Source organism: Staurois parvus, unplaced genomic scaffold (genome assembly GCF_062004578.1).
Source record: "Staurois parvus isolate SC_StPar_1 unplaced genomic scaffold, SC_StPar_1.0 ptg000981l, whole genome shotgun sequence".
NCBI classification, from domain to species: Eukaryota; Metazoa; Chordata; class Amphibia; order Anura; family Ranidae; genus Staurois; species Staurois parvus.
This window is the reverse complement of record NW_028318777.1, coordinates 867,620-892,426: the sequence shown is the minus strand read 5'-3', so window position 1 is coordinate 892,426 and position 24,807 is coordinate 867,620. Positions and strand designations below refer to the sequence as shown.

The 24,807-nt window shown below is 41.5% G+C and overlaps 1 protein-coding gene across 1 annotated transcript in view; it reads left to right on the top strand.

Annotated features, from left to right (window-relative positions):
• Positions 1 to 24,807, top strand: part of KMT2A (lysine methyltransferase 2A) — a 409,829-nt gene that overhangs the window by 191,910 nt on the left and 193,112 nt on the right. Inside the window, exons 14-15 of the mRNA XM_089657321.1 lie at positions 1,510 to 1,623; positions 5,678 to 5,862. Coding sequence (XP_089513447.1) covers positions 1,510 to 1,623; positions 5,678 to 5,862 — 299 coding nt within the window. The remainder of the gene's footprint in view (positions 1 to 1,509; positions 1,624 to 5,677; positions 5,863 to 24,807) is intronic.

The window sequence follows — 24,807 nt, the reverse complement described above, 5'->3', positions numbered from 1 at the left end:
CGATGGGGGCAATTTTGCACTGGAGCCAATGGGGGGCGATTTTGCATTGAAGCCAATATGGGTTTTTTTTTGCATTGGAGCCAATAGGGGGCGTTTTTGCATTGAAGTCAGTGGAACGCAATTTTGCATTGAAGTCAGTGGAAACGTGATTTTGCATTGAAGTTTACATTATCAGCCCTTTTTTTTTTCCTATCGGCAAACCGCTGATAAGCTTATTTTCAGATGATAGATTTCGATGGCCGATATATCACTAAGGGTTACAATAGGTAAACGATAGTCTATGAATCGATTCCTCTGTTCTTTTTTTACTTCAGTGTTTTTTAACCTTTTTCCAACCAAGGCACCCTTCGAAATTATGAACAATCTCAGGCACCCCCTTCTAAAATGTAAAAAACTAGAAACTACTAGTTTTACATTTTGCAGTAGCATCCACACACATAAGAAACCTGACATTAGAGGTGATTGATACTTTCAAAGCAAATACACTTTGTGGTACTAACTGGTATTACAGCATGCCTTCCTTCTTATTTTTCCTTCCCCATGCAGCTAATGTGACCCTATTGCTGGCAGAATATACAAGTACAGTAGTAACCCAAGTACTAATTGCTTTGTTGGCTGTTCACACAGTACCAGTGTTTTGAGAACATGCTCTGTTCTGACCAGATCCAGCTTGATAAAGTTGTGCTTTCATGCTGCCTTTTTACTTTCTATGATGTTAAACTGATATCAAAATTTGTTGGTACCATCAGCCATGAGGCTTGGAATACAAGACTCACTATAACTGTTTCACATACCACTGCATTTGATACTCTTGCATTCTATTTTTTCCTGAGAGCTGGCATAGGCTTACATGTGTGAAAGTTTGCATGACTTTTACCAGGATCCACATAAATGGCCAGTTCACACCACACAAACACACTTCGGACACATTCTGAATGCCATTTTGCTTACATTTCACACCTGTTTTTGATGTTTGTTTGCTGTGTTCCAGTACATTTCTGTGCAGAAAAAAATGCAGCATGTTCTATTTTTTTTTTTCTACACCGGGAACTGATTGGAACTGACTGCACTGGTGTGAACTAAGGCTGTTGGAATACATGGAAAATACTATGCATGCATTTTTGATGCAGGAAAAAAAATGCACTGGATTGCATATAGTGTTGACCAGCCCAAAAATAATATTCCCACATATCAAAAAATTATTTTTAGAACCTAAAGAGTCTTTCTTTTTCAACCACGATAGTCCTGTCTGGTAAACTAACCAAAGAATCAGCAGTACACAATTATGCAGCACTACCAAGAAGCGTACAGCCTGCATCTAAAATGAACAAATATACAGTAGGTGCCCCATGTACATACATAATTGTAGACTACTCTTTGAAATCCATTTTTTTTAAAGTACTTTAATGCACTTGTAAATATTTAATATTAGCAAATATTTAGTGTGTTTGTGTGTATGAGTATACAAGTTTCCACTTAATGTTTTCAACATTCTTTGTTATTCTTTAGGCAACTTCTGTCCTCTGTGTAACAAGTGCTATGATGATGATGATTATGAGAGTAAAATGATGCAGTGTGGAAAGTGCGATCGCTGGGTACATTCCAAATGTGAAAATCTGACAGGTATTTTTTCGCATATGTCACACAACTATCCTTTTCTGTATAAATAACTATATTTTTTAGTTTGTAATCTTTTAAAGGAATAATTATCATTTTAAACAATAATTATATTAAAAAAATTATAATTTTGGCATGACTAGAGCAATGGGACATGAATAAATGAATATCTGTAATGTTAGAGGAGCATAGGTGTGCCATTCAAAATGGCACTGTACCACCAGCCAGGACAAGGGGCAATAAAGTACAGTATCTCACAGAAGTGAGTACACCCCTCACTTTTTTGTAAATAATTTATTATATCTTTTCATGTGACAACACTGAAGAAATGACACTTTGCTACAATGTAAAGCAGTGAGTATACAGCTTGTATAACAGTGTAAATTTGCTGTCCCCTCAAAATAACTCAACACACAGCCATTAATGTCTAAACCGCTGGCAATAAAGGTGAGTACACCCCTAAGTGAAAATGTCCAAATTGGGCCCAATTAACCATGTTCCCTCCCCGGTGTCATGTGACTAGTTAGTGTTACAAGGTCTCAGGTGTGAATGGGGATCAGGTGTGTTAAATTTGCTGTTATCGCTCTCACTCTCTTATACTGGTCACTGGAAGTTCAACATGGCACCTCATGGCAAAGAAATCTCTGAGGAACTGAAAAAAAAAGAATTGTTGCTCTACATAAAGATGGCCTAGGCCAGTGGTGGGCAACCTTTTTTTTCAACTGAGCCAAATCTCGCCAAAACCACGATTGAAATTTATTTTGAGAGCCACATTTGTAAAACTGAAAATACATAGGATGGTACACTGTTTTTAGTTTCAATAAGTTTTTATAGTAATTCATCCCCCATATAGTAATTCATCCCCCATAGTAATTCATCCCCCATATAGTAATTCATCCCCCCTATAGTAATTCATCCCCAATATTAATTCATCCCCCATATAGTAATTCATCCCCCATAGTAATTCATCCCCCATATAGTAATTCATCCCCCATAGTAATTCATCCCCCATATAGTAATTCATCCCCCATATAGTAATTCATCCCCCATAGTAATTCATCCCCCATAGTAATTCATCCCCCATATAGTAATTCATCCCCTATAGTAATACATCCCCCATATAGTAATACATCCCCCATATAGTAATTCATCCCCCATATAGTAATGCATCCCCCATAGTAATTCATCCCCCATATAGTAATTCATCCCCCATATTAATTCATCCCTCATATAGTAGTAGTAAGTAAGTAGCAAGTAGTAAGTCAAGTCCCTCCTGTGTCAATTCACTTACCTTTGCTCCGCGCGTTCCTCTCGCCGTGCTCCCCGCGCCGTTCCGGTCTTCAGGGCGGACTGTGAGAGGAGCCTAGCTCCCCTCACGTTCGTCACGCTGCCCCGCCTACACACATCCTGACAGCCAATCACTAGCTATCAGGATGTGAGTGGCAGCGAGACTGGCCAATCATTGCTGGGCTAGCTGCAGAGTCCTCGGCCACCCGAGAGGAGGGAGGGGAGGGGAGCGGCCGCCCGAGAGGAGGGAGAGGAGGGAGGGGAGGGGAGCGAGCGCCCGGCACACAGAAGAGCCGCATTAAAATGTGTAAAGAGCCGCATGTGGCTCGCGAGCCGCGGCTTGCCGACCAATGGCCTAGGCTATAAGAAGATTGCCAAGACCCTGAAACTGAGCTTCAGCACAGTTGCCAAGACCATACAGCTATTTAACAGGACATGTTCGACTCCGAATAGGCCTCGCCATGGTCAATCAAGGAAGTTGAGTGCATGGGCTCAGCGTCATATCCAGAGGTTGTCTTTGGGAAATAGACGTATAAGTGCTGCCAGCATTGCTGTAGAGGTTGAAAGGGTGGGGGGTCAGTCTGTCAGTGCTAAGACCATACACCGCACACTACATCAAATTGGTCTGCATGGCTGTCGTCCCAGAAGGAAGCCTCTTCTAAAGATAATGCACAAGAAAGCCTGCAAACAGTTTGCTGATGACAAGCAGACGAAGGACATGGATTACTGGAACCATGTCCTGTGGTCTGATGAGACCAAGATAAACTTATTTGGTTCAGATGGTGTCAAGCATGTGTGGCAGCAACCAGGTGAGTGCAAAGACAAGTGTGCCTTGCCTACAGTCAAGCATGGTGGTGGGAGTATCATGGTCTGCGGCTGCATGAGTGCTGCCGGCACTGGGGAGATACAGTTCATTGAGGGAACCATGAATGCCAACATGTACTGTGACATACTGAAGCAGAGCATGATCCCCTCTCTCCAGAGACTGGGCCGCAGGGCAGTATTCCAACATAACGACCCTAAACACACCTCCATGACGACCATTGCCTTGCTAAAGCAGTGAGGGTAAAGGTGATGGAATGGCCAAGCATGTCTCCAGACCTAAACCCTATTGAGCATCTGTGGGGCATCCTCGAATGGAAGGTGGAGGAATGCAAGGTCTCTAACATCCACCAGCTCCGTGATGTCGTCATGGAGGAGTGGAAGAGGACTCCAGTGGCAACCTGTGAAGCTCTGGTGAACTCCATGCCCAAGAGAATTAAGGCAGTCCTGTAAAATAATTGTGGCCACACAAAATATTGACACTGGACCCAATTTGGACATTTTCACTTAGGGGTGTACTCACTTTTGTTGCCAATGGTTTAGACATTAATGGCTGTGTGTTGAGTTAATTTGAGGGGACAGCAAATTTACACTGTTATACAAGCTGTACACTCACTACTTTACATTGTAGCAAAGTGTCATTTCTTCAGTGTTGTCACATGAAAAGATATAATAAAATATTTACAAAAAAGTGAGGGGTGTACTCACTTCTGTGAGATACTGTGTATATTTTGGTCTGAAAGCTACATAAAGAAGGCCATAATTTGAAGCAACACTTAAGTGGAGTTTTAGCAGCACTATTACCTGTTGACTATGCATATTACAGCTATACTGTATATATCAGGTATTTATATAGCGCCGCCAATTTACGCAGCACTTCACATATATATTGTACATTCACATCAGTCCCTAACCCTCAAGTAGTGCACAATCTAAGGTCCCTAACTCACATTCATACATACACATACTAGGGACAATTTAGACAGGAGCCAATTAACCTACCAGCATGTCTTTGGAGTGTGGTAGGAAACCGGAGTACCCGGAGAAAATCCACGCAGGCACAGGGAGAACATGCAAACTCCAGGCAGGTGGTGCCGTAGTTGAGATTTGAACCAACGACCCTAGTACTGCCAGGCAGAAGTGCTAACCATTTAGCCACTGTGCTGCTCGCTATAACATCTTTACCCCAACAGAGTTGGGAGCTGGGCTACATCATTATTGACCATATATAATGCCATCCTAACATCTTTGCCCTACGTTGGGGATATGGATATAATCTCCTACTAGGCATTTATACTGCCTTTTTGTCTCCAGTAAATCAGGTGACTGCTATACTGATTGTCACTTTATTGAGCTTTATGACATTACCATGATTGGGTTATGATGGTTTCACTACTCATAGCTTTAAATGCTGAAGAGTTTCCTAGGACTCAGATGAATTATCGAAACTGCTTAGGCAAAATGAAAAAGACTTTCAAAACTGCAAAGCAAGTCAAATTACTTAAACATTCTCGCAATTACCACATTACCTGTGTACCAAACACAAAACAACCCACATTAAGCCTATGTTCACACTGTGAACCACCTATGAATCACACAGGAATGTTCACGTTTCTGTGCAGTTCACATGCTGTTCAATGTAGTACAATTTGAACCCGTCCATTTTGAATGGGTTCAAATCACACCGGGCTGCAGCAAAGTACTTTTGGAAACGCATTGTAACCAGATCAGAATTTACTTCTTTCTATTGGCACCACAGAATCATACAGTTTACTTTCTTTTTCTAGAAGTATACTTAAGAAGATAACCTCCCTATTCTAGCTGCATAACTAGTAACTAGTATTAACTAGAACTGTTATTCTTATAGTATTTCTAAATTAAGATTTATGCTTTCTAGAAATGTTTAAGTCTACAACGCTTGTGTAAATGTTAATTTATTGTTTTTCCACAGATGAGATGTATGAAATCCTTTCAAACTTGCCAGAAAGTGTGGCCTACACTTGTGTAAACTGCACTGATCATCACCCTGCAGAATGGAGGCTAGCACTGACAAATGAGTTACAGGCCTCCCTCAGATATGTCCTAAACACACTGCTAAATTCTCGAACTGCAAGTCATCTTCTGCGCTACAGACAGGTGGGACCTAAAGTATGAAAAAATTCTTTATGGTATCCCCCCCCCCCCCCCATTTCCAGTTGCTAACTTTCAGCATTAGTCGTTATTATTTAAGGATCCTCAAATATGTTTTGCTTAGGACCAAAGATTTCTTCTAAAAATGATTTTGAAACCGTGTAAAGCAAATGCCTTGCTATCTCTCAATTTTCTAATGTAAGCCATTTTACACTTTTAAAAATAAGTTCTTTCTGAGAGCAAAAGTTGTAGAGTGCTCTTAGATTTAGGGCCCTGATTTTTGGACTAGGACATGCCCATCAATCAGTCCCATGTCCAGTTCAGCTGTTTCAGTGATAAATATGAGCTTTCTCTTGGCAGCACAGTAGCTAAGTGGTTAGCACTCCCGCCTAGAATCCCAAGCACTGCACTATCTGCCTGGAGTTGCATGTTCTCCCTGTGCCTGCATGGGTTTCTCCGGGTACTTCCATTTCCTCCCACACTCCAAAGACATGCAGGTAGGTTAATTGACTCCCATCTAAATTGGCCCTAGTATGTGTATGAATGTGAGTTAGGGGCATTAGATAAATAAATAAATAGATAGCGATAAGGCTGGTAGGTGGGACTAAGCTCTAACGTAAGGCAAATGGAGCACTTTGTAGTTGAGGATCTGGAAAAAGATTTCCTTGTTATAAAAAATTACTCAAAACTGGCTTTTCTAGATTATACATTTATACATAGCAACAGCTGAGGGGTTTGCATAAAAATTAAAATACAACACTCTGGAATATACACACAGGATTCTGCTAGCAGGTAATAGTTGAGCAGGTCTGAATGAAAAAAAACCAAAACATGGTAACATGGTGCAAAAGTTTAACATACTGTCTTCTATTCAAGCTATGCTGTCAGTGTAATGAAGTGGAGGGAATATTTATTCTTTTCAGGTTGGAGCTGCTTATTAGTTGCCCTCATTCCAATTAAATTAGTTCCAAATTTTATCTGGTAGACATCTGAACAGGACCTCCTTTTGAAACCATATCCTTCTTTACATTAGTGCATTTCTTGAATGTGTCACATTCTGCTATCCTTTCTCCTTCAGGAATGGTCTGCAGATTGCTGTGTTAGTACATGGAAAATCAGTTACTTAATTCCTTGTCATGCCTGTGGTGGCACAAACATATTTGCTTGTCAGTCTCTTTGCATGACCGTTGTCATCCCTTCTTTTAACATCCAATATTACTTTATTTTGTGCTAACTCAATTCCCCTTGTTTAGGTCTTTACGTCTTTAGAAGAGTTAACTAACAAAGAGAATAGTTTTACATAAATGCCTTAGGTCTCCTTTGCTAATTTTTATTTTTAAAAATTTACGGTCTGTAATTGCTAGCTTTTTGAGTGGCAATTGAGATTTAGATGGTAGTTTTAGGAGATTTAGCACTCAAAGAGAAAAAGTCAGCGATAGGGAACAAGTAGGCAGCTACCAACAAAAGGCCAATTTACCAAACCTTCCAAAACAAGTGTCTAATCAGTGTAACACCAACAACGAATATATGAAAAGCTAATCAATTCATCCCATCAGTTTAACTGACAAATAATGTGCACAAATTCTAAAAATTTATAAAGACATGGACAATTCCAACAATTCATAAAGACATGTTGTGATACAATTAAAACATTATCTGCATGGCTACCTTTGTGGATTCGGTGGAAGTTTCAATCACAAACACACTTCATGAATTGTTTGAACTTTTAAATTTTTTATGTATTGGTGGAAGGTCTGTTAATGTACTTATGGATTGTTGGATTGTACTTCTGAGAATTTTACACTTATTATACCAGATTTATATAGCACCAAAAGTTTGCGCAGCACTTTAGAAAACGAAGGTAGACATTACAGTTACAATACAATTTGGTACAAGAGGAAACAGAGGGCCCTGCTCATTAGAGCCTACAATCTAAGAGACTTATATTTATGAATGTGTATATTTATCCATTTGTTTGTTTTTTTTATTCATGTATTTATGAAATGTTGGAATTCAAGCATATTATTTATTTATCAGTGACCCTGACAGGATGAATTGATTTTCATATTCAATTTAGGTGATTTAACACTTAAAAGCGCTTTCATGGCAAAATAACACCAAAGCTAAGGACAATTTCCCAGGCATGGCTGATCATAAGCACAGGGAAAAAGGGTTGGATGAACGGACTAGCCTCCTCAGCTTTTGGCTACCTTAAGGGTGATAGTTTATCCATTTAAGGCCTTAGTACCTTTTCCTCTGATGGTTGATGACACGTCCATCAGCCACACCAACTTCCTCTTTTCTATCGAGAGAAGAATTTCTGGCCTCGAAGCTATTCATTGCAGGGGTCATAGCCATGCCCCTTCAAACATTTCTCCTGAATTGGTCTTGAATTTCACCCTTTAACCAGACATGGAGCCTGAAAGAGGATCCCTTAACCTCTGAGGGATGAGATCAGGTTAACACACCTTTTATAGAGATTTCATCAAAGTTAAAGGATGCTATATCCATCATTACTGACACTGTACACACTCAACCAAGACTTTCCTGATCCACTTGCTGGTAAAAATCCTCCTGTATGGGGACTGGCTTTACTTGAAGAAGATTTTTACTCCTCTAAAACAGTTTGCCCAACCGTATTCTACACATGAAAGTTTCCTTCGTAAATAGGTTTTTCCTGGCGTAGATCTTGCCATTTGTTATTTTAACAAGACTCTCATAGCTCCCCAAAAGGATAATCTGTGTTCAGAGATCCAATAGACAAAATGTTAGAGGCTTTCTTTAAAGCTATTTTCTTTGGCATGCCATGCCATGCACCCTGTGGTTGCATCTATGGCAGTCTGTCAGACCATTGCTTTCTGGAATAGGGCAATGGCCCAAAATCCTAGTTTCATCTTAATGGATGCCTTTTAGCTACAGCCATATGCTACTGTGTGAATGACTTGGCAGATAACTTTTCAAAATGTCCAGGATGAGTCCTCTCTCTATTCATGTGCATATGATTCTCTGGCTTAAATGCTGTCCAGCCGAGCTCCCATGCAGGAAACTTAAACGGGAGAAAGTTCATAGGGCACATCTGCGTGATTGGACCTTCATGTCCTGAGAATAACATTCACTGTACAAATAATGGCTGGGAAGAGCACTGAGGCAGTACTTCTGAGAGTAGAAGCAGACTTTAACAAGAGGAAGGCAAGAAGATGCTTCTAAGTGCAGCAATTTCCAGCAATTTATTAAAAGATGCTGTTAAAAACACTTACAAGAATGTGTATGAAGAAAGGTTCATCATGAATCATTCCTGGCAGGGCCCCTTTCACTGTCTCTCCTTTTGCTGTACTGACCAGCAACTGCAGGGGGAGTTTAGAGCGCAGAGTTAAGATGGCTGCCACTCTTCCAGTATCACCGTGGAATGCACGTACTGCGTCTAATAATAATACAATAATTATTATTCAATGTCTCATACAGTGGATATAAAAAGTCCACACATCCCTGTTAAAATGTCAGGTTTCTGTGATGTAAAAAAAATGAGACATAGATAAATCATTTCAGAACTTTTTCCACCTTTAATGTAACCTATAAACTGTACAACTCTGTTGAATAACGAACTGAAGTCTTTTAGGTGGAGGGAAGTAACATAAAAAACTAAAATAATATGGTTGCATAAGTGTGCTCACCCTCTTATACCTGGGGATGTAGCTGTGTTCATAATTAAGCAATCACATTCAAAATCATGTTAAATAGGAGTCAGTACACATATGCCATCATTTAAAGTGCCTCTGATTATTTTGTATAGTTTTTAGTATATACAGTTAGGTCCATATATATTTGAACACAGGCACAATTTTAGTTTTTTTCAGGTATTTACCAAAAGATATTCAAGCTATAGTTATATAATGGATATGGGGTAAAAGTGCACACTCTCAGATTTAATCTGAGGGTATGTACATCCAAATTAGAGGAAGGGTTTAGGAATTACAGCCCTTAAGAGTAGCCACCCCCCCTTTTTCAAGGGACCAAAAGTAATTGGACAATTGATTCAAAAGCAGTTTCATGACCAGGTGTGGGTTACTCCTTCGTTATTTCTTCATCAGTTAAGCAGGTAAAAGGTCTGGAGTTGATTCTAAGTGTGGTATTTGCATTTGGAATCTATTGCTGTGAACCGATATTAAATGCGTTCAAAGGAGCTGTCCATGCAAGTGAAACAGGCTCTTGTAAGGCTTCAAAAACTAAACAAATCGATCAGAGAGATAGCAGCAACATTAGGAGTGGCCAAATCAACAGTTTGGTACATGCTGAGGAAGGAACGCACTGGTAAGCTCAGCAACATAAAAAGCCATGGACATCCAAGGAAGACAACAGTGGTGGATGATCTCAGGATCCTCTCTATGGTAAAGAACAACCCATTCACAACATCCAGACAAGTGAAGGACACTCACAAGGAGGTGGGCATACCATTGATAAAGTCTACAATCAAGAGAAGACTTCACAAGAGCAAATACAGAGGGTTCACCACAAGTTGCAAACCATTCACAAGCCTGAAGAATAGAAAAGCCAGATTAGACTTTGCCAAAAAACGTCTAAAAAAAGCCAGACCAGTTCTGGAAAAGCATTCTTTGGACAGATGAAACTAAGATTAATCTGTAGCAGAATGACAGTAAGAAAAAAGTGTGGAGAAGGCTTGAAACCGCTCATGATCCAAAGCACACAACCTCATCTGTAAAACATTGTGGAGGCAGTGTGATGGCATGGGCATGCATGTCTTCCAGTGGCACTGAGTCATTGGTGTTTATTGATGGTGTGACAGAAACAGCCAGATAAATTCTGCAGTGTTTGGAGATATACTGTCAGCCCAGATTCAGCCAAATGCAGCAAGGTTGATTGGACAGCGCTTCGCAGTAAAGAAGGACAATGATCCAAAACACACTGCAAAAGCAACCCAGGAGCTTTTGAAGGAAAAAAGTGGAATATTCCTCAATGGCCGAGTCAATCACCTGATCTTAACCCAATTGAGCATGCATTTCACTTGCTGAAGGCAAAACTAAAGGATGAAAGACCCACAAACAAATAACAACTGAAGCTGCAGTTAGAACCTGGCAAAGCAACAGAAAGGAGGAAACCCAGTCTTTGGTAATGTCCATGGGTTCCAGACTTCAAGCAGTCATTGCCAGCAAATGATTATATTAATTTGTTCAATTACATTTGACAAGACGTTGCTCTGGTCAGGAAGTAGCAGATCTGATTTCATCTTGGGCAGATTGTCACATTCCTATCTTCTCCATTGGCCCATTCCTGTTGTGAATAATTGTCATGTGGACTTTCTCAGAAGCTAAATCCGGGAGAATGGGCTTTTCACCCAGAGGTGTTCAGAGAATATTGTTGTCTGGGATGCCAGATGTGGGTCTCTTTGTTTTCAGATTAAACCACAAGCTGGAAAGGTTTGTGTCCCGAACCAGCAATCCTCAGGCCTGTAAATGCCTTGGTGACTCCTTCGGATCTGTTTGCTCTGATCTGTGCTTTCCTTCTCTCCAAAGTTTATGGTATGCTGACATTGTAAATATCTTGGCAGACAAACTTTGGTCCCTCCCAGACCAGACTAGCTGTTGCATGGTCATTCTTGCATCCTGCTTTATGGTAGCCCAAGGCTAAGGGACAGGGATGTTTTTCATTCTTACCCTTCGCAGGGCCGCAGAGTTGACTTCCATAAAGGTATACCATCATACATGGAAGGCTTTTTTTTTTGCCTGGTGGGAGGCTCCTAACTTTCATCCCCGACAGTATTTCATGGGGCATGTTTTGGCTTTTCTCTGGTCTAGGGTGAAGATGTCTCTAGTGTATCATCCTGAAACGAATCTCGGTCTCGGCTGTGATTTTTTCAGAGTCCTGTCACCTCATTCCTTGGCTAAAGCCTTTGTGTAAAATGTCAAGATTGTTTATTCCGAGTGGCCCTGTCTCTACCTACATGGGACCTTAACTTTGTCTTGTATTTCTGAGATATTCCCTTGTTTCCTGCATGCAAGGTTGCCTTTTTAGTGGTCGTTCTCTTTACTCGTCGGGTTTCAGAGTTGACTGTATTTTCCTGCAAAGAACCTTTTTTTGATTCTTCTGTAGAACAAGGTAGGTGTTAAGGACTTAGTCCTCATTTTCTCTTTCCAGATGCAACAGGACATTGTATTATCATTCTTTTGTCCTAATCCTAAGTGTCCTAAAAAGGGGCTCCACCCTTTCGGTATTGTTACAGTTGAGTTGAGTTGTTTGAGTTTATCTGAAGTGTACAGCCTTGTTTTGACAGACTAATTCTATGTTTGTTCTGCTCAAGCAACCTTGCAAGGGTCAGGCTGCCTCTCATTCCCCTATTTCTCACTTCCCGGTTAACCACTTGAGCTCCTGAGGATTTACCCCCTTAATGACCAGGCCTTTTTTTGCTGTTTGGCGCTGCACTAATTCAAATGATAATTGCGCGGTCATGCAAATCTGTACCCAAACGAAATTTACGTCCTTTTTTTCACACAAATAGAGCTTTCTTTTGGTGGTATTTTATCACCTGTGCGCTTTTTATTTTTTGCACTATAAACAAAAAAACCACGAAAATTTTGAAAAAAAACAATATTTTCTACTTTCAGCTGTAAAAAATATATCGTAAACTCAAAGTTAGTCATAAATTTAAGCCAAAATGTATTCTGCTACATGTTTTTGGTAAAAAAAAATCCCAATAAGTGTATATTGATTGCTTTGTGTGAAAGTTATAGTGTCTACAAACTATGGTATAGATACTGTAATTTATGCCTTTTTTTTGCTATACAGCGCTGCATTAATTCAAATGATAATTGCGCGGTCATGCAATGCTGTACCCAAACAAAATTTACGTCCTTTTTTTCACACAAATAGAGCTTTCTTTTGGTAGTATTTGATCACCTGTGTGCTTTTTATTTTTTGCGTTGTAAACAAAAAAAACCACGAAAATTTTGAAAAAAAACCAATATTTTCTACTTTCAGCTATAAAAAATATATCGTAAACTCAAAGTTAGTCATAAATTTAAGCCAAAATGTATTCTGCTACATGTTTTTGGTAAAAAAAATCCCAATAAGTATATATTGATTGCTTTGTGTGAAAGTTATAGTGTCTACAAACTATGGTATAGATACTGTAATTTATGCCTTTTTTTGCTACACAGCGCTGCACTAATTCAAATGATAATTGCGCGGTCATGCAATGCTGTACCCAAACTAAATTTACGTCCTTTTTTTCACACAAATAGAGCTTACTTTTGGTGGTATTTGATCACCTGTGCGCTTTTTATTTTTTGCGCTATAAACAAAAAAAACACGAAAATTTTGAAAAAAAACAATATTTTCTACTTTCAGCTATAAAAAATAAAACGTAAACTCAAAGTTAGTCATAAATTTAAGCCAAAATGTATTCTACTACATGTTTTTGGTAAAAAAAATCCCAATGAGTGTATATTGATTGCTTTGTGTGAACGTTATAGCGTCTACAAACTATGGTATAGATACTGTAATTTATGCCTTTTTTTGCTATACAGCGCTGCACTAATTCAAATGATAATTGTGCGGTCATGCAATGCTGTACCCAAACAAAATTTACGTCCTTTTTTTCACACAAATAGAGCTTTCTTTTGGTGGTATTTGATCACCTGTGCGCTTTTTATTTTTTGCGCTATAAACAAAAAAAAATGAAAATTTTGAAAAAAAAATATTTTCTACTTTCAGCTATAAAAAATATATCGTAAACTCAAAGTTAGTCATAAATTTAAGCCAAAATGTATTCTGCTACATGTTTTTGGTAAAAAAAATCCCAATAAGTGTATATTGATTGCTTTGTGTGAAAGTTATAGCGTCTACAAACTATGGTATAGATAATTTGAAATTTACACAGCTTTTACTTTCTGACCGCCCATCACATCTCTTGAGGTGCTAAAATACCAGGATAGAACAAACACCCCCAAATGACCCCTTTTCGGAAAGCAGACACCCTAAGCTATTTGCTGAGAGACATATTGGGGTTTATTTACTAAAGCTGGAGAGTCCAAAATCAGACTCCCTTCTGCATAGAAACCAATCAGCTTCCAGGTTTCATTGCCAAAGCTTCATTGAACAAGCTGAGGTTAGAAGCTGATTGGTTTCTATGCAGAAGGGAGTCTGATTTTGGACTCTCCAGCTTTAGTAAATAAACCCCATTGTGTCCATGGAAGATTTATTTTTTTTCCACAAGTTTCTGGAAAATGACAAAAACGTTTTTTTTTTGTTTTTTTACACAAAATTGTTATTTAAATGATTTATTTCTTGCACAAGCCATGGGTATATGTGAAATTACACCCCAAAATACATTCTGCTACTTCTACCGAGTATGAGGATACCACACGTGTGACATTTTTTGGGAGCCTAGCCACATACAGGAGCCTGAAATCCAATGACCACTTTGAAAGCCTGAAGGTGCGTAACTTCTTCATTTCACTTCCCCACTACCTATCACAGTTTCGGAGGCCCTGAAATGCCAGGATAGCACCAAACCCCCCCCCAAATGACCCCTTTTTGGAAATTAGATACTCCAAGGAATTTAAAAAGAGGCATGGTAAGTATTTTGCAGATCTAATTTTTTCTCACAAGGTTTTGAAATATAAAAAAGAAAAGAAAAAATATGTTTTTATTTTCTTTCTTCATTTTCCAAAAACATGTGGCAACAAATGAGATCTTCAAAATACTTACCATGCTTCTTATCAAATTCCTTTGGGTGTCTACTTTCCAAAAAGGGGCCATTTGGGGGGGTTTGGTGCTATTCTGGCATTCCAGGGCCTCCGAAACTGTGATAGGTAGTCAGGAAGTGTAATGAGGAAATAAAGCCCTTTAAAAGCCTGAAGGTGCTTATTGGATTTTGGGGTCCTGTACTTGGCTAGACTGCCAGAAAGTCTCTCATATGTGGTACCCCCATACTCGGGAGAAGTAGCAGAATGTATTTTGGGGAGTAATTCCACATATACATATGGCTTGTGCAAGCAATAAATCATTTAAGTGACAATTTTGTGTAAAAAAAAAAAAAATTTTTGTTTGTCATTTTCCAAAAATTTGTGGTAAAAAAATAAATTCTTCTATTGATTCAACATGCCTCTCAGCAAATAGTTTGGGGTGTCTACTTTCCAAAAAGGGGTCATTTTGAGGGGTGGGGGCATTTTATGCACAGCATTAGAAGTTTATGCCACACATCACTCACTCTTCTAACCACCTGAAGACCAAGCCTTTTCTGACACTTTTTGTTCACATTAAAAAAATCAGTATTTTTGCTAGGAAATTAAAGTGAACCCCCAAACATTATATATTTTTTTAGAGCAGACACCCTAGTAAATAAAATGGTGGGTGGTGCAATTTTTTGTCTCACATATTACTTACATTTTTCAAACGCAATTTTTTTGAAAAATATACACTTTTTTTAATTTTAATGCACAAAAACACAATATATTGGCCAATTATTTGGTATGATATAAAAGATGATGCTATGCTGAGTAAATAGATACCAAACATGACATGCTTTAAAATTACGCATGCCCTGTGCAATGGCGACAAACTGCATTCATTTTTAATATCTATAGGCAATGCTTTAAAAGCCTTTACAAGCTACCATTTTAGATTTACAGAGGAGGTCTAGAGCTATAATTAATGCCCTTGATCTGACGTTCATGGCGATACCTCACATGCATGGTGCAATCGCTGTTTCCATACTGGCACAGGGTCAACGCTCACGACCGCAGGCGTGCGCAGATGAGCGAGGGTCCTTTTTTTTTTTTTTTCTTTTTCTTTTTTTCTGATTTATTTTATTATTTTTAAACTGTCCCTTTAATTTTTTTTTTTTTTAAATCACTTTTAATGCTATCTCAGGGAGGGTGGGCATTTTCTCCCGCTGCTTGTAAAGGCAATCCTGCAGCTAATTAACCACTAGGAATGCTTTTACATGAAAGCCCATTGCTGGCTGAAAAAAATGATACCAGGATGATGCCTGCAGCTGCAGGCATCACCCTGGTATAACCATTTAAAGTCCAGTGATGTACCAGTACGTCGCTGGTCCTTGTTGGGTGTATATGCTATGTTCTTTTTTTCTTTATGCAGCCTGTGGTCTGAATGAAAAAAAAGAGAAGAAATCTCTGCCAGAAAAAGTGTGTGGTATGCCCACCATTAGAAACCTCCCTGCATCCACCCACTTCTAATGGTGGGCACACATGAAATGTGCCAATAAATATAAAATATATATGCCGAAGCATAGGGGCCATCCACCCACTGGCCAACCCAGGCCCCCATGCTTTGGCATATATTCTCTTTTTTTTAACTGCGGATGAAAAATCTCATCCGTCAGCACTGCACACACCTACTTATGTCTATATTGAAAGCAAGACCCTGTTGCTGTCAGAATAGACAGGTCAGTGCTGCAGTTTGACATTCCTGCAAAGAAATCAACAATGGTTAACAATAAAAGATAAACTCAATAAAACAACTTCATAATTGAAATATCTCTACAAGGAAAAGTGTGTGGTGGTATGCCCACCATTAGAAACCTCCCTGCATCCACTCACTTCTAATGGTGGGCACACATGAAATGTGCCAACAATTATAAAATATATATGCCGAAGCATAGGGGCCATCCACCCACTGGCCACCCCAGGCCCCCATGCTTTGGCATATATTCTCTTTTTTTTAACTGCGGATGAAAAATCTCATCCACAGCGCTGCCCACGCTGACTTATGTCTATTCTGAGAGCAAGTTCCTGTTGCTGTCAGAATAAACAGGTCAGTGCTGCAGCTGAAAGCATTCCAGCAAACAGAAATGGTTAACAATAAAACAGTAACAATAAAACAGTAAAAGTAGAACAATCACAAAAATGACAACAACAAAAAAAACTGTAACTATTTTTGGTTTTTAATTTTTTAATTTTTTTGGTGGGGATTTGTATTTTTAATTTTTTTTTTTTTTAACTTTTTTTTTTCAAACTTTAAACCTTTTTAAAACAGCTGGTAGGGTCTCTCCAAATGCGATAGCCAGTTTCCTGATTACCTAACATCTTTCGAGACCCTGTGTAAATGTGCCCTGATCTGTGCCGTGCTGTACCCTATACTAATAGTCAACTAGTGTATGGTAGAGGCGGAAGCAGGGCTTGACGCAGAGGCCAGGTTGGCCAGGACAGGAGGGACAACAATAGCAGCTGTCACGCCTAATTCCATTTTTGCTGCAGACAAGACATCTTTTTTGGGGTCTTCTTTGGGTTGGGGTACCAGGAATGGTATCGGGAAAATGTCTCTCATGCAGACGGCTAACTGCATCTGGGATAGGGGTTTGGGGCGCAACACCTTCTGGATACAAAAGGGCCCTGTTGATCTCTAACTGGAAATTTAGGTATGATCCACTATGTCCAGTTGCTTTATAGAGAACAAAAGCGTTATATACAGCCAATTGAAATAAATAAACAGACACTTTTATGTACCAGCATCTGGCTTTTCGGGAAACTAAGTACGGCTTCATCATGTGGTCGTTGAAGTCCACCTCTCCCATGTTAAGGTTATAATCGTGGACACAGAGGGGCTTCTCAACAACACCAGCTGCCGTGGTAATTTGGACGGTCGTATCTGCGTGAATGGAAGACAGGAGGTAAACATCCCGTTTGTCCTTCCACTTCACTGCGAGCAATTCTTCATTTCTCAAGCAGGCTTTTTCCCCCTTTTTAAGACGGGTATTTACAAGCCGTTGGGGGAATTAGATCGCACAGTGCCACATGCGCAAATTCCCAAATTGAACAAATGTCTAAATAGTGGCACGCTTGAATAAAAATTGTCCACGTATAAGTGGTACCCCATATGGAAAAAGGATGACGCCAAGTCCCAAACTATCTTGCCACTGCTCCCCATGTAGTCTGGGCATCCGGGGGGCTCCAAGTGACTATCTTTTCCCTCGTAAATCCGAAACTTACATGTATAGCCTGTTGCCCTCTCACAGGTCTTATACATCTTGCTCCCATATCTGGCACGCTTGCTGGGGAGATACAGTTGTGACCAAAATTATTCAACCCCCACTGAAATTGAGTGTTTTGGCCAGTTTGACATTGCTTTTGATCATTCAGTCATCTTGCTTACATTTACATTAAAGAGGCACTTGTAGGTCAGACAAATATAACATAACAGTTATAATGAAATAACCACAAATGTCTTTTCTGTGCTCACAGCATTATCAGTTTTATTCAACCCCCAAGTGACATTCAATCTTAGTACTTAGTACAGCATCCTTTTACAGTTATAACAGCTTTTAAACGTGAAGCATAGCTTGACACAAGTGTCTTGCAGCGATCTACGGGTATCTTCGCCCATTCTTCATGGGCAAAGGCCTCCAGTTCAGTCACATTCTTAGGCTTGCGCACTGCAACTGCTTTCTTTAAGTCCCACCAGAGGTTCTCAATCGGATTTAAGTCTGGTGACTGCGATGGCCACTCCAAAATGTTCCAGCCTTTCCTCTGCAACCATGCTCTAGTGGACTTGGAGGTATGCTTGGGATCATTGTCCTGTTGAAAGGTCCAACGTCTCCCAAGCCTCAGGTGTGTGACGGACTGCATCACGTTTCCATCCAATATCTCCTGGTACTGAAGAGAATTCATGGTACCTTGCACACGCTGAAGCTTCCCTGTACCTGCAGAAGCAAAACAGCCCCAAAGCATGATTGACCCTCCACCATGCTTCACAGTAGGCAAGGTGTTCTTTTCATCATAGGCCTTGTTCTTCCTCCTCCAAACATAGCGTTGATCCATGGGCCCAAACAGTTCTAATTTTGTTTCATCAGTCCACAGAACACTATCCCACAACTTTTGTGGTTTGTCCACATGGCTTTTGGCATACTGCAGTCGACTCTTCTTATTCTTTGGAGACAGCAAGGGGGTACGCCTGGGAGTTCTGGCACGGAGGCCTTCATTACGCAGTGTGCGTCTTATTGTCTGGGCTGAAACTTCTGTACCCACATCTGACAAATCTTTTCTCAGTTCCTCAGCAGTCACACGGGGACTTCTCTCCACTCTACGCTTCAGGTAGCGCACAGCAGTCGAAGTCAGCATCTTCTTTCTGCCACGACCAGGTAGCGTTTCAACAGTGCCCTTTGCCTTGAATTTGCGAATGATGCTTCCTAAGGTGTCTCTTGGTATGTTTAACATCTTTGCAATCTTCTTATAGCCATTGCCCTTCCTGTGAAGAGAAATCACCTCTTCTCTTGTCTTCCTGGACCATTCTCTTGCCTTCACCATGTTTGTAACCACACCAGTAAATGTCTAGAAGGAGCTGAGTATCACAGTCATTTTAAAGCTGCCTAATTGGTGCTTATTATGCTTGATTGCTGCTCGGTGACATCCACAGGTGTTTTCAATACCTGATGGAAAGCACCTGTATGAACCTCTGTTCTTCAGAGTGGTAGTCTTTAAGGGGTTGAATAATTGTGGCAATGAAGAAACCACATAAGAACCATTTACTACTGTATTACATAAACAATTGATGTCATTTTAGTTGCATTTGGGTAGTTACAACGTCCTTGTAGGATTTGATTCTGAATACAATTCCAAATGTACACTATAGTCCCTAAACCCCTTTACAGCATTGGGGGTTGAATAATTTTGGTCACAACTGTATTGTTTGATTAGAAGGCGGCCAGAATATTGAATGAGGGACTCATTGATGCAGATGTTTTTATGGGGAGTATACACATCTGCAAATTTTTGGTTAAAGTGATTTACGAGGGGCCGAATTTTGTGGAGCCGGTCAAATTCAGGGTCACCCCGAGGACGACTGAGTGTGGTGTCGTAGAAGTGCATAAAACGCATTATCGTCTCATATCTATGCCTGGCCATGGCAGCAGAGAACACGGACATGTGAACAAGCGGGTCTGTGGACCAATACAACCGCAATTGATTTTTATTATTAATGCCCATGTTGAGGGTTAGGCCCAAAAAAACTTTAAATTCGGAAACCGTAATGGGTTTCCATGCGAATGGTCTGGCAAGGTATGAATTTGGGTTGGCGGCGATATATTGTCGTGCATATAAATTGCTTTGATCCACAATCAATGCATAAAGATCTTCTGTGAAAAACAGCTCAAAAAAATCAAGGGGAGTATTTAAATTTGCTGTTTCCACTTGAATTCCGGGTTGGGCAGTGAATGGGGGAAGTAAGTATGCTGCAGAATTTGTGGGCTGCCAATCGGGATTTGCAAGCACATCCGGAAGGACACTAGGGGCTCTACGGGCCTGTCTGCAAATTCTTGGTGGCCGCGGGACACTACTTGTGCTCGCCACCGCACCAGCTTGTACTGCACTTATGGGACTTGCCACGTCACCAAGTGATACTGCAGTGCTGGTATGTATACGACCAGGATGTACTAGGCCGCTGGTGCTCACCAGTTCACCAAAAGGTAGTGCAGCACTAGTACTGGCACTCTGCTGCATATGAGAGTCATCATGCATTTGTACCACCTCAGCAACCTGGGAATGGGATCGGGTACACCTGATCTTAGCAGGGACCTCTTCCTCGTCGTCTGAGCTATCTGTCAGGGTGCCGCTGCTGTCTATAGGTTCGTATTCTGAGCCCGATTCTGCCAGTGAGTCTTCCCCTTCACTCTCACTTGACATGCTCAGAATCCTATAGGCCTCTTCACTAGAGTACCTTTGCTTGGACATTTTGTCCACTAAATTTAAAGGTACCTCGTGCGACTCACCGGAAAAAGAGCACCTGGCTGTCAGGGACTGCTTGAACCGCTACAAAAAATTTACCGACAAGTGCTAACAGAGATCAGGCCTGATTCTGTGAACACTGCGGTTTTGTGTGTAATATGTATCAAGTGACAGTTATCTACTGACACTGCACTTGCTGGGGGAGAAGGGGGGCGTAGGGGATAAACGCAGGTGCTGGCAGGTGTCGGGGCTGATCCCGCTAACGCTGCGTTTTGGGATACTACAGTAATGTGAACGCTGGTATAGCGCTGATCTGATCAAAGATATTGATCCAGTCAGACACTATACTAGCAATGGAGGTTTAGCGTGCAAGTAAGCATGTTCCTGGCAATCAAGGGGTCAAATGTGATTACTTGTGTACTAGCGGCAAACTGGCGCTATCTGGGAGGGGCGCTAACACTATCGGAAGTCACCAGTGACACTAATACAGTGATCAGTAAAAATCTGTTCACTGTAATCAATGACACTGGTGACAGGGCAGTGAAGGGGTGAACTGTGGGGGGGGGAGGGGGCGATCAAGGGGTTAAATGGGATTTCTGGTGCACTAGCGGGCAAACCGGCGCTATCTGGGAGGGGCGCTAACACTATCGGAAGTCACCAGTGACACTAATACAGTGATCAGTAAAAATCTGTTCAGTGTAATCAATGACACTGGTGACAGGGCAGTGAAGGGGTTAACTGGGGGGGTGGGGGGCGATCAAGGGGTTAAATGGGATTACTGGTGTACTGGCGGGCAAACTGGCGCTATCTGGGAGGGGTGCTAACACTATTGGAAGTCACCAGCGACACTGATACAGTGATCAGTAAAAATCTGTTCACTGATCAATGACACTGGTGACAGGGCAGTGACGGGGTCAACTCAGGGGGGCGATCAAGGGGTTAAACGGGATTTCTGGTGTACTGGCGGGCAATCTGGCGCTATCTGGGAGGGGCTCTAACACTATCGGAAGTCGCCAGCGACACTGATACAGTGATCAGTAAAAATCTGTTCACTGATCAGTGACACTGGTGACAGGGCAGTGAAGGGGTTAACTGGGGGGGCGATCAAAGGGTTAAACGGGATTACTGGTGTACTGGCGGGCAAACTGGCGCTATCTGGGAGGGGCGCTAACACTATCGGAAGTCGCCAGCGAAACTGATACAGTGATCAGTAAAAATTGGTTCACTGATCAGTGACACTGGTGACAGGGCAGTGAAGGGGTTAACTGGGGGGGGGGGGCGATCAAGGGGTTAAACTGGATTACTGGTGTATTGGCGGGCAAACTGGCGCTATCTGGGAGGGGCGCTAACACTATCGGAAGTCGCCAGCGACACTGATAGTGATCAGTAAAAATCGCTTCACTGATCAGTGATACTGGTGACAGGGCAGTGAAGGGGTTAGCTGGGGGGGGCGATCAGGGGGTTAAATGTGACCTAGGTGTGTTCTAACTGTAAATGTGTAGTGTTTTGCTCACGTTTACTGTGTCTTCTTCTCTGTCTGGAATGGAATGTGTCCAGGCAGAGAAGAATGACATCATATCCTGTCCTGTGTAAATGTCAACACAGGACAGGACAGGGACCGATCATCTGATTTCAGCCAGACATCACTGGCTGAAATCTAATGATTGATCCCTCCGGGATCGAATGGTGTCACCCGCGGGTCAGCGGGAGTGCACGCGTGCCCCTGCTCGCGAAAACGTCGGGAGCGCGGAGCACGTTTTAAAACGTGCTTTTGCGCCCCAGTGCCGCCCTGCACACGTATATATACAGTGGCAGGGCGGCAAGCGGTTAAAGGCCCTTTCCACCTGAATTGTTCATGTTTCCTGGCTTACTCAGCATCAAAGTTCTATTCCATTTTGTAAGGTTGCTCACTGGTCTTTTCACAATTACTAAGTTATACCAAGATGATGTTTTTGGCACTGCAGATATCTGTTTTGGGCGGAAGTTCTTGCAGGCAGCTTTATAGTAGGGTTAACCCTGTTCTCTTTTGGGGATTTTGGAATTATTGGCCTTGTTGCTGTGTTGCCCTTCCCTCCTGTTCCCTGCTTTGGGACATCCCAAGTAGATATGATTGTCTCCTCTGTGTCTTATGATGTACGATTGGAGATATTCATATTTTTGTTTTTAACTGTAAAATCTTTATGGCACAGTACAATACACAGGTATTTATTCATAGACCATAGTTTATATGCTGCTACCTTCAGGTGATTGGACACTGGAAAAAGCTTTGCTGGGTCCATCCCCCTATATAACCAAGCCGTGAGACTTAAATTTTTTTGCTAGTGTGTTTACTATATGGATGCCTTTTCCACTTGGAGGTTTTCTGCTTCTTTCAACATAACTCTTTATCTCCCTTCCATTGACACTGCTATCCGCATCTGAGTGCTTGTTGCCTTCAAGGCTTATAAGCTTGCAGCAGCGGGACTGGTTTGTAGTATTTGCTGTGGGTGCAGGATCCTGAGCTTGGCACTCGCCTTGGTATGCGGAGCAGCAAGTGATTTACCCATGGGGTGCTATACAGGTCCAGTGCCATGCTCCATTCCTATGACATCTAGACCCTGAAGAACCCTCTGAGGCTAAAGGGTAAAGTCTGGGCAAGGAATGGGATTGACTGGTACTGTAGGGTCTCCCTGTGCCCATAGATATACCTGTTGTTGCCTATGCATGTCTTGATGGCTCTTTATTTACTAAATCCTTGTTTTTAACCGGTTGCCGACCAGCCACAGTACATATACTGCGGCAGGGAGGCACCACTGCGCAAATCACATATATATACACGTGATTTCGCATATCGGGTAGGGGGCACGCGCAACCGCCCTACCCGCGCCGCCAATCGCGGCTGCGGGTGTCAGTCACTGGGACCTGGCCAGTCATTACCCGCCGGGTTCCGGCGATTGCCGGCAAACAGTGACACAGAGCACAGCTGCATTGTTTTCAATGCAGCTCTGCTCCCTGTCAGTTCCCAGCTCACTGTTCCGGAGAGCAGAGCTTAGCTTTCCTGGACAGCTTGCAACAGCGAAGTACACACCCCCCGCCCACTAGTAAAACACTCCCCTCACACAGTTAACCCTTTGATTGCCTAAAAAAGTTAACCCTTTCCTCCCCAGTGCCATTAGTACAGTGTCAGTGGTTTTTTTTGCACTGACTTGGTGTCACTAGGGATGTCAGTGACCCCAAGTCAGTTCCCCCCAGTATCAGAATGTCTGCCACAGTCCTGTCATAAGTCGCTGATCGCCGCCATTATTAGTATAAAAAAATATAAAAATTCCCGTATCTATACTGCCATTTGTAAACACTATAACTTTCATGTAAACCAATTAATATACATATATTGGGATTTTTTTTTAGCAAAGACATGCAGCAGAATTTACACGTATTGGGATTTTTTTTTAGCAAATACATGCAGCAGAATACATTTTGGCCGAAATGTTTGACAAAATTTGATTTTAAATTTTTTTTACTGGACATGTTTTAAAGTAAAAAGTCCCAAAATTAAACATTTTTTTTTACTCAAAATTGTCTTTTTTTTTATAGCGCAAAAAATAAAAAAATGCACAGGCGATCAAATACCACCGAAAGCTCAATTCGTGGGGAAAAAAAGATGTAAATTTCATTTTGGTGCAGTGTTGCATGACCGTGCAATTGTCAGTTAAAGTAACACAGCACTGTAACACAAACCGCTTATGTAACCGCTTCCTGACCGCCCTTTAGCAATACTGCTATAGGGCAGCACAGGTGCGCAAAATCACATATATATATATACGTGATTCACGCTCCCGTGGTTTTCATGCACCTCTCAGATGGAGTCAGATTGCCTGTCAGTACACCAGTCATCACATTTAGCCCCGTGATTGCCAGGAACACGCTCATACACAATAAACCTCAATTGCTAGTATAGTGGCTGAACGGATCAATATGTTTGATAAGATCAGCACTATACCAGCGTTCACATTAGTATAGCGTCCCCAAAAACGCAGCATTAGCGGGATCAGCCCCGGCACTTGCCAGCACCTGCGTTTAGCCCCTACGCTTACCCCCCCTCCGCCACCCTTCTCCCCCAGCAAGTGCAGTGTCAGTAGGTCACTGTCACTTGATACATTGTACACAAAACCACAGTGTTCGAAGAATCAGGCCTGATCTCTGCTAGCACTTGTCGGTAAATTTTGATGACTCTCATATGCAGCAGAGTGCCAGTACTAGTGCCGCGCTACCTTTTGGT